We start from the raw sequence: 12,847 nt of genomic DNA on the forward strand, positions 1-12,847 counted from the left end.
ACAATGGAATGAAAAGAAAAATGAGCAAAATTAAACTACCATCGATGTTTCGTCACCGGAAATTTCAACATATTCCTTCCAATTGTAAACTGACTGAATAGTTTTCTGGAACAAATTTTTGTTTAGTTTTATCATCAAGATATTTGCCAATGTTTCCTCTGCCAGCCCTGTTCGTAGATTAGAGAGAACTAGTCCAAGGGCACTAAATGACCTCTCAACTGAAACTTGGTTCGAGGGTGTGGACAACACAATCATAGCCACTGCGTGGAGCTCAGGATGCGTGGTTTTACGGCGTAGCCAATGATTCCAGACGTTATAGTTGTGATTTTGGCGTGGCTCCAAGTCAAGGGACTTGACTTGCTGGAGGAAATTGGTTGCGTTTTCTTGGATGCTGGTATGCATTGAACCACCGAACATTTCAGTAAGGTATTGATCAAATTCATCAGTAGATCCCGACAACGATTCTTTGTTCATGTTGGTGGATGTTGGTTCAAGTTGACGGATCCGTTCCCAAGTTTCAGTTATGTATCTCTGAAATTAAAGTCACACTTTTTAATTTAGGACGAATACCAGGCAAGTAATACGCACGCGCGCTTATGTGTGTGTTGGTGATATTATACCTGTATTTCTTCTTTTTCATCTCCCGTGAATAATTTTGAAGCATGGTAGTTGAATCTGGGATCGAGAAACAATCCCATTTTGAATGCTCTTGAATGACGCAACGCATCCAATCTGGTCCTCAATGATTGTATTAAAGCAGGAACAAAAGGATTATCGGTAACCTTTTGGACTTCACTTGTGGCCATGAGCCAAGCCATGTAGAAATCAGGTAGGGTTACATGTGACTCCTGCATTTTTTTTGGTGCAGATGTACAACGGCTTGAACTCATCATAGTAATGGTCTACTAATGTCCAAAGGCTTGAAAGATCTGTGAAATACGGAATGTTTTATAGATGAGTGTTTGAGTACTATTTTGGAAAACTGTTTTGTACATACCAAGCTCGGGAAATTGATCGGCAAGTGTCGTGAAGAAAACTTTTTGATCTTTGAATGATTCGACCATTTTAAAAATACCACCCTATCTTGTTTGGCTCTAAACGGGGGGGGGGGGGGGGTACGACGCGGTGTGGAACTCGAAGAAGGTGCGATATTTGACATTTTTGCACTTCTTGGCAACATCAGTGAGGCTCTTGACCGGATTCATTGGACTTGTTCACAACGTCCAATATTGCGAGTTGGAGAGTGTGGACGGCACATCTCACGAGATTAATCCTTTCTTGGAATTCAATGCATAGCTCTTCACTGATGTCACGCTTTGATTCTTCTGCTGACTGACCTTCTTCACCGTCATCTCCATCAGTTTTCTCAAAAAGGGTCAACTCCAATTCGTGCTTCAGTTTTCTAACGGTTGCCAACATATTGGCCCCGTTATCACAGGTCACTGAGAAAATCTGTTCAACAGACAGTCCGTATTCAGCCAACGTTTCCATAACTTTCGATTTCAAAAAAGCTGCTGTCTGGCTTTCTTTTACTTGAATCATTCCTGGAAGAAATGCATTGCAAAGAAAGATTAATTATGACCAGGTATCATGCTTCGGAATGCGTGAGTACGTGCATGTGTGTGTGTGTGTTAGTGAAAAAATAAGGACAAGTTAAACCACTTACCGAGCGTACGAATAACCACTTTGTCACCTACAGCATATTGAACATTTATTCCTAAAATGTGACGGTTGTGCCGGGCCACGGAATCTACTTTTAGGCAAATTAGCTTTCCGTGCATTTCTTCCTTCAATATTTCTTTAAAGCGCATCGCAATTTTGGTGTGGTGCTCCCGCATTGTGGATCGATTCAAAGTACATCCGAGAGCTGTTGTGATCGGTTGCAAAAGATCTTTGAAGCCCTCCCACTCAAAACATGACAAAGGAAGCTGATGGTAGGTTGTTAGCTTTACCGTAGATTCAATTAGCAGCTGCTGGTCAATAGGAATGGGACATTTTGGGATGACTCTTGGCTTCTTTGTCGTCGGATCGAAACCTTGCAACAGGCCATTTGAGTTCGCCAGCTCGTCGTGTCGAAGTCGGAAATGACGGATGAAGTTTCCTACGTCAAACCTAGCTTGAACGTATTTACAGTTGCCTGCGGGGTCGATGTTGCAAAAAGCTTTTGCTCCATCCTTCAAGATAAATGTGGAGGCTATATCGATTAGCGTTCGTTTACGTTTCTTGCTGTTTTCTCCGCTTGTCGAGGCCATCGTCAAGTGATGATGGAGAAAACAGGGATGCGTATCATATATTAACAGTTAATTAAAACTAATACGACTTCACGCGAAAACGAAAGTTTTACAGCACGCTTCAAATTACTGCTGGTGAAAAAAATCACTGTGCGCAAATGAATGCGATTTTTTTTCTATATTTATCTTCCGTGAATCCAAGATGAAATGAATATTTTGCATAGAAAATAGAAATAAGAGGGAACTAAAACCGACAATCGTGGATTAACAACAAGAGTTCACGCGTGTTGAATGAGAAAGATAACAACAAAACAAACCGAAAGTGAGAAATTCACTGAAACGTCAAATCATAATGACCTGCGTTAAGAAAGCAAGGAATGAATTTCAGTGAACATTTTTGCACTGATATATACATTAATTATACATTATACATTTGTGATTTTCAAAATATAAGTTCAACATTTTTCAACTCTGGCCAGTGCTCAAGCGGTTCCAAATCGGGTCTAGATTAGCCTCCCAAGGTTTGAACTGATTGGGTAAGAAACTGACTGGGCACAAACCATTTGAAGTTTATATGGGAATTACTATGGGAAAACCAAACTTTTTCTTCGAAGTCTTCTATCCTTCTTCCATATTGCACCGTTAAAAATTTCTATAGCTATTCTTGTGGAAAATTTTCTCAGCTACAACTTTGCGCAATCTTGTCTTTCAGTCAAACATCAAATTAAATAGTTATTAATTGTTTAAGAGATTGATAATCTTATGACATGATCAAGCAACTGTTTTGTGGGCAACACTGTATTCTGCAGTGTGACATAGTAGCCATGATGTTTTAGCTCTATTCTACGCGCCAGAAACACCAATGTTGCCTACTGAGCAGTTGATGGAGCATAATCATAAGACAATAGTGACTTGAAACATTAATAAGTTTTGATCCTTACATTTTATCGAAAAATGATCTCCAACAAAGTTGTAGCTGTTAAAATTTACTACAACTAAAGTTATCAATTTTTAGAGCAGAGTAATAGGGTAAATTATTAGATAGATATGAACACAAAATTTGGTTTTCCCATAGGAATTTCCATATAAACTTCAAATGGTTTGTGCCAAGTCAGTTTCTTACTAAATGAGTTAAAATTTTGGAAGGCTAATCAGGAACCAAATAGGAACCGTTTGAACACTGTGGAGCGAAAATTTCAAATTTTGCATAAGTCTAGTAGCCATACTGCTAATGGAAATGAGTAGATCTTACTGAATTTTGGATGCTTAGAAATAACGTGTGCAGAAAGGTGGTAAAACTCGATTTACACGGCCAACGAAATGAACCCAAATTTGATTATCCTTTACTCATCGCAAAAAGTGCAGAAATTCAGCAATGAGTAAATTCGCCTAATTTTTTCCAGATTTTTTCGCGCTTTTTCAAGGAAAAGATTCCAGAATATGATAACAGTAACAATTGGATTTTCTCGGTCTATTGGTACTACTACTAAACTGAGTAAAGTTTTCGTAAATTTTCCTCATTTTCCAGCAGATTATTGAGGTTCTTATTTGGGTCGTTCTCATCGTCCGTGCACAAATTTGAAGGGACAAAATCCAACTGGTCTTATTGAAATACGTACATTCCACGATTTTACGTACGATTTCTTCTTCGGATGATAACGCCCAAACTAAACATTAAGCCTTCCCCTGACTTAAAAAAAGGGGTTATCCGACACACAGGTATCTCGAAAAAATCAGACGCACATACAGATCTCCGCAAATTTCATCTTGCCGGGTCGATTTTTCATGTTCAATTTGATTCTACGATGTCGTACTCAAACTGTCGAGCCAGATCGACCAGAGATCTATCGGGTGGGAATTTCCTTTTTCAGTATCAATTTCAGGATCCCCTTGAATTGAAATCAGAATTCACTATGCAAAACATCTCAAAAACCGTTCTACGCAGTTTATGAACAGTTCCTTAGAGTAGCCTTTGTTTTTTTTTGAGAACATCAACAAATGTTATTTTTTATCTGAGTGTATTCCCCCCTTAGGCAAAAATTGTCACCACTCAAATAAAGTACTCAAAAATCATTCTAAAATAAATCGAATTGCTACACTCAACAGTTTCTTCGCAAATGGTTATGTCCCACTTTGTTTGATTTCGTCCCACTGTGCGTCCCCACAAAGATCACAGAAAGCGAGATTGTTTTTGTTAGGTGGTAGGTAGAAATGTAGGGTTGGTTGGATCAGGATTTCACTTTGATAAGTGATGCAATCGTCGTTTCGATGCAATGTATTGCAATGTAATGATTTCAACGATCTTTTGATGCGAATAATGCGTACCTTTAAACTCAGTAATGTAAAGGGGCCCGAAAAAAAAAACACGTTCAGTAAGCGAAAATTGTTTCCAGTAACGGTTAGTAGATAAACTTTTCGTGGGCATTATTATCTAGTACCGAAACTTGGTCCAAACTACTTCAAACTAGGGGAACAGGATTGAGTTGTATGCCTTGTTATTTATTTTTTATCTACGGGATTTCTAATCTTTTATTTGTTGTTCTCTAGTTTGAAGTGGTTAAGACTAGGATTCTGATGCATGGTCATTATCGGTGGTATTGCTTAATTTTGTTGTGCAGGGTCAAAGGGTCAGATCTTTTGAGGGTGTTCCAACACTCCGAAGGGTATAAAGAGCGGGACCTTTCAATTAGAGCTGGATCCTTGCGATAAAAGCAAAAATTAAAAATTGTATCAAAACCTAATTCTTCGTCATTTCTTAATAGTGATGGAATAATACGACATGCACTAAACTAAGGACACAAAAAATACCACAATAGATCAAATAACTGGTCGCACTGGAGTTATGTTCCGAACAGAGGAAAAAAAAGCAGAAATGTTCGCCATTAGGCCACGGAGCCCCTTACATATCAATAAACCATTATAAACGACGGTCGTTCAATCACAGCGACATGAAGCTATTCAAATGCAGTTTTTAAACTCGTATCAAGAAATCACCATAAATTTCCGAGAAACGCTGATTCGACTGATTATAGCAATTATGTCGTTCTCCAAGTAAAACACAAAATAAAATTTTAATAAAACTTACGATAGCTTGTTATATAAATGTATTACAGGTAATGCACAAAACATCTTACGTTTTATAAGTTCTCTGTAAATGTCCGGTAATCTAAGATTGGTTTTGAAAAAATCTCTTGTAAAAACAATCCAAAGAAACTCTTTTCAAAATACCACACCCCCCAATACATAAAACATTTCCTTAAATAAATAAGGAAAATAAGCACAACTCTCCGAGCTTGATCAGACCGTACATCCCTCAGCATCCCACTCTTTAATGTCATGGGAAAACATTGCATTTTTCCATTCCGAAAACAAAACAAACTATCACATCCAGAACCCTTTGAGGCCGTCCAAAGAAACCACCGGTCGTCCGGCCGGTCCGAACCAATATTTTAATGCTAATTTATTTCCCTTCTCCGGCTTCGTTCCAGGTCAACTGATCCACTCTCACATCACGGAAGAACCCAAGTAGGATACTAAGTGAATTTTAAATCGTCCTCTGACTGTCCTCGCCAAGAGGGCGAGCAAAAGAAGAAAGAAAAAAATAGTGCTTGTGAATCCTAGTGAGTGTGTATGTGTGTGTGTGACGAAGAGAAGAGTTGCCCCGGCTTCGACTGGGATTAACCGGCGTGGGAAGCTCACAATTGCGAGGAGGCGAAACGAGAAAGAATTGCCCCCCATTAGTCACAATCAGGAAGAGCCTCGCGGGGTGGAGGTGAAAATCAAGTGTCGGTTGGGAAAGACAAACCTGACCACTCAAGGGGGTCGTCCGTTCTACTCCAGTCTAGCTGCAGGAAAATTTTGATTTATTTTATTTGTGTCCATATTTTTTCTCGCTCGTGCCGGGTTTTGGGCTTTTTTCTTTTTTCTTTTTTGGCCTGCGGGCCTGTAGGCCCGACAAATGAGTTTTAAAAAGGGCCGTAGAAAAAAGCTGCTGCCTCCTAAGAAGAAAACGACGATCACGACGCCTACAACAACATCGTCCAAGACGACGACGACGACAACGACGACGGCGAAGTGTAAAGCGTGAAAATATATATCATTATTAATGCCACTTTTTATTTAGCCTAATTTTTTACCGTTATGTTTTCCTTCGGCTAACTACCTTGGCCTCAGCTCCCCAAAACCCGCGATCTTCCCCGAAGTGAACGTGAAACACGCGCGAGGGAAGTTTCCCTAATGAGGGCAATAAATCGACGCGGAAAGGAACACGAAACGCGTGTCACCGTGGCAAAACAAGTACCCGAATAGGCATCATCCTAACGAGGTCACATTTATCACGGCCTTCAGAGGAGGGGATGAAAAAAAAAGTCCAACACAGCACGAGATTCGAAATAAACCAAATCACGACACGAACACCTGAAATAAAATACAACAAAGAAACCAAATTAACAACAATCCAGTGGAGAAGGCGAATAAAACCGATTCCAAGTAACAGCCCAGTTTGGTCCAAGGATGGGAAAAATGAACTCGTTCACAATCGCGATCAGTGCAAGGACATTTTCGCGGCGGCGGCGGTGGCAGAACGGAGTGGCCACCAGACTAGGTCGAACTTTGCCGATGGTGATTCTGCTTGTAACGCTCAATTTGCGGCTGGTCAGTGGAGTGGCGGATCCGGCTCCGCAGCGAAAGGTGATGGAGCTAAGCGCCAGTAACGGTCAGGACGGGACCGACCGGGGACATCCTTATGGCGGTGAGTGGATTTTTTTCTTATTGATTGCAAACGAGATGAAAGAACGTGGCGTTTCAGACGATTGCGATGAACCATCGATAATGAAATCTTGATCTTATAAAAGTATTTTAAAGTTATGTTTTTGAAATTTGATGAATTTTCCAATCATTTTTTATATCATATGATAGTTTTAATCACATTTGCTTTATCATTTTATGACAGGTCGGAAAATATCAAAATCAGATTCTTCTGTAGTCGATGATGGGAGTCGTGGTTAGTCAACGACTAACTAGAATTTTCTAATCCAAAATTTTCTTATTTTAATCGTAAAGCACCCATATATATTTTATAAATAAAGCGACGGACAAGCTCAAATTTAATGCGACGCTGGTGCTGTAGTGGTAAGCACGACTACCTCTCACCCCGCAGGCCTGGGTTCAATACCAGTCGGCGCCTCAGGAATATTCTGAGGCATAACATCTCTGAAGGGAACTAAAGCCGTTGGGATGGGCCAGGTGTGAGAGCTGGCCCCTGGCGTTGGTAGCATTGGTGCTCAGTACGGAAACACGATCGAAGGAAAGCAAAGTCAAGAAAAAAAGAATAATAAAGAAAAAAAAATAAGTCATTATGGCATAAAGTTGAACTCAAAAAACACAAAACATCGACTTTTCGGTTTTGCTGAGAGTCCAATTTTTGACGTAGGATTACGTTTTTGGCAACATATTGGGGGTGCAATTTCAAAAAAGACAAAATCGAACATGTTACGAAAAGTGGTCGGAATTTGACCACTTGTAACTCTGTCAATAGTGGATGGATATTAATTCTAAACAAGGTAATCGATTGGAATGTCATCTATGAATCTGCTTAAATGAACACTTTATCAATTTTCAAAAGGTCACTGTAGAAAATTGCACGAATGTGCAACTGTTGCTATAATAATGAAAACTATCACCGATTACCTGCGAAAAGCGTTTTCCCTAACACAGACTTCAAAATTGGATTCCATCCGGTCTCACCAAATAGTGTTTATTCAATCACCGCGTTTGGTGAGTGGTGGTGTCCGGTGGTCATCATCAGCACCAACAGCACCAACAGCAGTGCTTTCGGCGCGTGGCGTTGTAGATTGTTCTTCAGTACACGACGAAAGGCTGCCCGCAAGCGTGAGCTGCAGCCCACTGAGCGGGTCAGTCACCGAAGAAGGAGGAATAATTTGCCTTAATAGCTCAGCATTACTCAACCATCACGACAAAACGGTCCTTTTCAGGACCACCATAAATTTGTTAAAGAGTATTTTCCGGACACTTCTCGCGTTAACTTTCAAATAGACCAATCTACATTGATCGATTTTCTTCATTGACTCGGCTCCAAAAACATGGACAATTGAAAATGGCCTATCCTCGTTGATCGATTCTCTTCATCGACTTTCTCTTTGATTTACCACGGCAACATGAACAAATTTCTCGCTAAGCTCACAGCACAGTTCAACAGAAGATGATGTTAGCTTGCGCATGAAACAACACACTGAATGGGAAATTCATTTGCAGTCGGGCTATTCGCGAAAGAGAAAATCGATGAAAGGAATCGACCAACAATGATAGGCCCTTTTCTCGTGTTGCGCGAGAAATAAGGAACGGGTGGAAAAATGGATTGAAAAAAGAGGGCTTTTGATATTTGGGATAGGCAACCATTGCTGAGAAGTAAACCGGCATTGATGCTTACAAGACGTGAGTGGATAGTAAGTCTAAAGTACAAAAGGGAACCGAAAAAAGTGCCTCAAAGTGCAGTGAACGACATTTTTCTATACCTTCAGGACCTTTTTTATGTTCCACGTACAGATTCTCACGATCGGCACGTTTCGACCAAGTCATTTACGGCTGTCTTGGTCTAAAGTCAAGGACCTCTCCGACTTGATAATCACCAGACAGGAGAGCATCCTCGGACGCGGTCCTAATTTAAAAGGAGGAATACCCTTCTCGGCTCGACCAAGGTGGCGTTGTCACGATCAGCCGATATTTGCCAACGAAGGGAGACACCGTTGACCCAGAAAAGGCTACTTCGGTAACTGCACAGGGATCGCTACATTCCCTGGTTGCGAACCGCCATTGCAACGCGCAAACCCGAGCCTTCCAATCCGCAATTTTTGTGACCACAGCTTCAGTCACCAGGAGTCATCTTCCAGACCAGTCGAAGCCACCGATCCGCAATTGTCGACGGACTGATCAAACCACGGACCGCCATTGCGGTCAAACAACATCGGCCTTAACAAAAGCACCATCCGCGAGCGCTTGCCATCGTCCACCACCGGTACGTACCAAAGCAGCAGAAACCCATAGAAAACACCCCAAAATAGCCCAATAAAACTCAAAATCCGCATCATAATTCCAGTTGAATAAATTACTAGACTTTTTCCACCCACACTTTAGCTTTCAATTAATGTCACCATCACTATAGAAATCCCACAGTGTCTGCACACTTTGCTCCGCGTAGCCCGTCCGAATTACCCAATAACATGCCGGCCCTGTGACTGAGTTAGTAACCCCGGAGTGTTGGTTGAGTCACTAGGGTGAGTCTCATATAGTCTCAGTAGAAAGGTCTATTTAAAAAGTAACGCGAGACTTTTCAAGGTCATCAATCGAACTTCAGTTCCCATAAATATAAATCTAAAACACCCTGTATTTTAAGGCAATATTGGAGATGCAATTTAAAAAAAATCGTAGTCGGTCGCGGCATGAAAGTGATCTGATTTTGATTCAGAGATGATGAATTCATATTTTTAATAGGCCAGTCGATAGGAAATTTTTGAAAATTGAACGAATGTGCAACTGTTGTTATACTTAAAATTATCACCGATTGCTTGCAAAAAGCACATTCCCTGACACAGGTTTCAAAATTGAATTCCATCCGGTCTTACCTGTGGGATACACCTTGATTGTACTACATTGTTCCCCCTAGATTCCATCCCTTGCTGAACGAATAGTTGAGGAAACACACTCACACAACCACAAACCCTCCACCGAGCCAACGGCACAAGAGACTGTAGCATCGTGTCTCTTCCTCTTCGTGCCCCAAACCAGCGTGAGAGTAAGTCGTGCGTCAGTGTGTCTCCTGGGCTGGGCGATTTCTTCCGGCTGCAATATGGGATTTCACATCACCGAACGGTGTTCATTCAATCACCGCGTGTGGTGAGTGGTGATGTTTTCCAGTACACAACGAAAGGCTTCTCGCAAGCAGCTAGCTGCCGTCAATCGCTGATCGGATTCAATTGCTCGTCGTAAGCCGTTGTGGGCCATCTATGCCATCTACACGTCAAATTTTCCGAAATATTCCTGAGGCCAATGGGATTTCTCTGGAGTTCTCGGAACTTCCCTGAAATTCTCTTCAGAACTACTCTGAGGTCTCCTCTGAACAACTCTGAAGGTCTCCTCAGAACGACTCTGAAGTTCTCCTCAGACTTACTCTGAAACTTTCCACATAACTAACGTTTGCATTGGACTAATTTCGGATGGCGATGAAAAAAAACTACAAAAGTTAAATCAATGGAACAAATTTTCTTTAAATTCTACGTTTATTAAGCCTTCTACAAAAATGCTTCGACGCCCTGCTGGGTGGCCTAGTTGTAGTTGGCCGGAACCTTAGCCATAGCCGATGAAAAGATGGATGTTGGCATGTTCTTCAGCTCTTTCGTGGCCTTGGCGACCAGCACCTTCAGTCGCTCCTTTTGGGTGATTGCCTGCTGCTCAGACACGGCCAGCCTCGACTGACGCTTCCGCATAACAATGTCAATCTTGTCCAAGAACTTCTTCACCGTTTGGCCGGTTGCTTGCCCTCGGTCTTCCTGTTCAGCTTCTGCTGCTCTTTACGGTTGCGCTGCATCGTTGGGCGGTTGAAACCAGGCTGTCATTCGAAGCTCTCGCCTTTTTCCAAAAGGGAGAGGATGTTGTAATACCCGGATCGGCTACATCCGGTGGATACAAAGTGCTTCACGATGTCGAACTTCTTCACTCCGGGCGGGGTGGAGATGGCAGTACGAGCAAACCATCGAGCGTAGTTGCTTAACTGTTTTCGTCATGGCTGCTGCAAATCAACTGATAACGCTGTCAATTTTTTTCTGTGCACAACAGGGTTGCTATGACTGGCGACGCACTGGTTGATTCACCACCAGGTGTCAGGGTAATCACATGAACAATCGCTAAAATTAGTTTTCAACACAGTTTACTCCCGCAGTTTTTCTGATATTCATAACTCTTTTTCAAACCAATCGATATTTCCTCACAGTTTATGGTACTTCTTTAAAGTGCTTCCAATTTTTTTGAAGTTAATGCAAATTCAGAGGTGATCACTGAATTTCAGAGAGTTTCAAAGCCCCTTGGATATTTTACAAGGATTCAGATTGATTATTTATTCAGAAGACCTTCTATTGATCAAGTTTTGACGTAGGACTATGTCTGTGATTTCTATATGGGGGTACTCTTTGTGAACACCAAAAATGGAACATGTAATAAAATTAAGAAAGATTTTGATCGTTAATAACCCAGCCGCTCCTGGACCACTGTAAATAATTTAATCTCCAATCGATCAGAAATATTTTTACGCATCAATAGCAATGCTTTTGAATATTCACATTCAAATAAAAAACTGTTGAAAAAGTGGTGAATGTCAAGTATTGTCCAAAAGCGTTGAAATAACTAGCAAATCCACCAATTACGTACATGTATATGTTGCTTCCCCAACACAGTCATCAGAGAGTAGTTAGCAGACGAAACAAGTCGAAGTGGCATTCGCCTCCGATCTTCGGGCAAGTGCAAATAGAGAGGATGCAATTGCGTAACATTTTGCACACTCATCGCCATATTTAGAACCACATGCCCCCAACGACCACATACTCTCCAGAGTAGTAATCTTGTAACCAAACTTGGAAACCGTTCTGTTCCGTTAATAACTCGACGGCAAACACATTCATTGATACGTTGGTTGTTCTGGATGATAGAAGAGCATAGCAGAAATAATGCGAAATAGATTAGACTTTCACCTCTCTGCTTCTAAGCCCCTTAAATCAGTCGTCATCATAGCAATGAAAACTATTCGATTAAATATTTATAGAAATTAACAATTATTCGAGCGCCTAACCGACATCCCGTCTTATTTCTACTAGTTTGATATAGCGCAGTAGAGAAAATAAATAAAAGCACAGGCATAGAGACGAACCATGATGTGCAACAGAATCATATATTCGTCGAAAAAAGTGTTAACCGTCTTTCTGCTAAAGGCTAAGATTTACCAACTTATTGAGAAAGGGAGTTAACCGAGAAACACTACAAAGGGGAGGAGCTTTCGATGGCTTTGAGGCTGTTTCTATCTTCTTCTTCTTCTTCTTCTTCTTCGCATTTCAAGCTTATTGCATATCGTATATTAGCTTATTGCGAAATCTCAGCTTCGTGTTCTAGATGCTCTTCCACAGTTATTAATTGAGAGCTTTCTCATCAGTGTTCACTCGGCTGTCGACAAAAGCAGGCCACTCTCGATGTGTGCTACGCGATCGTCTGTTTTCTCGGCAGCAACCATTGTGTGGTCCTCCTCATTGTTCTTCATCAGCAGTTCTTTCGGTCGATGCGTCGTCGACTTTGGAAAGCAACCGTTTCGTGATGAGTGTGTGAGTGCTGACCACGTTTTGCGTCCATTGTTGCAATGGACGCGCTCTGACCCTCGTTGGCGTACAACAATTTGCCATACAATGAAACTACTGGAAGCGGCCCCAGCTCTGATGGAGGAGGCTTTTTGGATAGCGGAAGATAAAGTGTTTATTGTGTTGTACCTTTTGACTGTAGTTTTAAGATGTATTGTAAAGTGACCAAGAATCCTCGGCTCTGTAAAGTTAATTCGGTTGAGC

General features: G+C 41.3%; 1 protein-coding gene and 1 pseudogene across 2 annotated transcripts in view; one reads left to right on the plus strand and one right to left on the minus strand.

Moving 5' to 3' along the window:
* LOC135711355 (uncharacterized) overlaps positions 1-12,847 on the plus strand; it is a 679,421-nt gene that overhangs the window by 205,884 nt on the left and 460,690 nt on the right. For both annotated transcript variants that reach the window (XM_065234152.1, XM_065234153.1), the window contains exon 3: positions 5,720-6,981. In XM_065234152.1, coding sequence (XP_065090224.1) covers positions 6,744-6,981 — 238 coding nt within the window. In that variant the 5' untranslated portion in view covers positions 5,720-6,743. The remainder of the gene's footprint in view (positions 1-5,719; positions 6,982-12,847) is intronic.
* On the minus strand, positions 31-1,781 carry LOC135711418 (uncharacterized; annotated as a pseudogene).

The sequence above is a fragment of the Ochlerotatus camptorhynchus genome, unplaced genomic scaffold (genome assembly GCF_037179485.1).
Source record: "Ochlerotatus camptorhynchus isolate MF236.1 unplaced genomic scaffold, CSIRO-AGI_Acam_v1.1 ptg000432l, whole genome shotgun sequence".
Lineage (NCBI taxonomy): Eukaryota > Metazoa > Arthropoda > Insecta > Diptera > Culicidae > Ochlerotatus > Ochlerotatus camptorhynchus.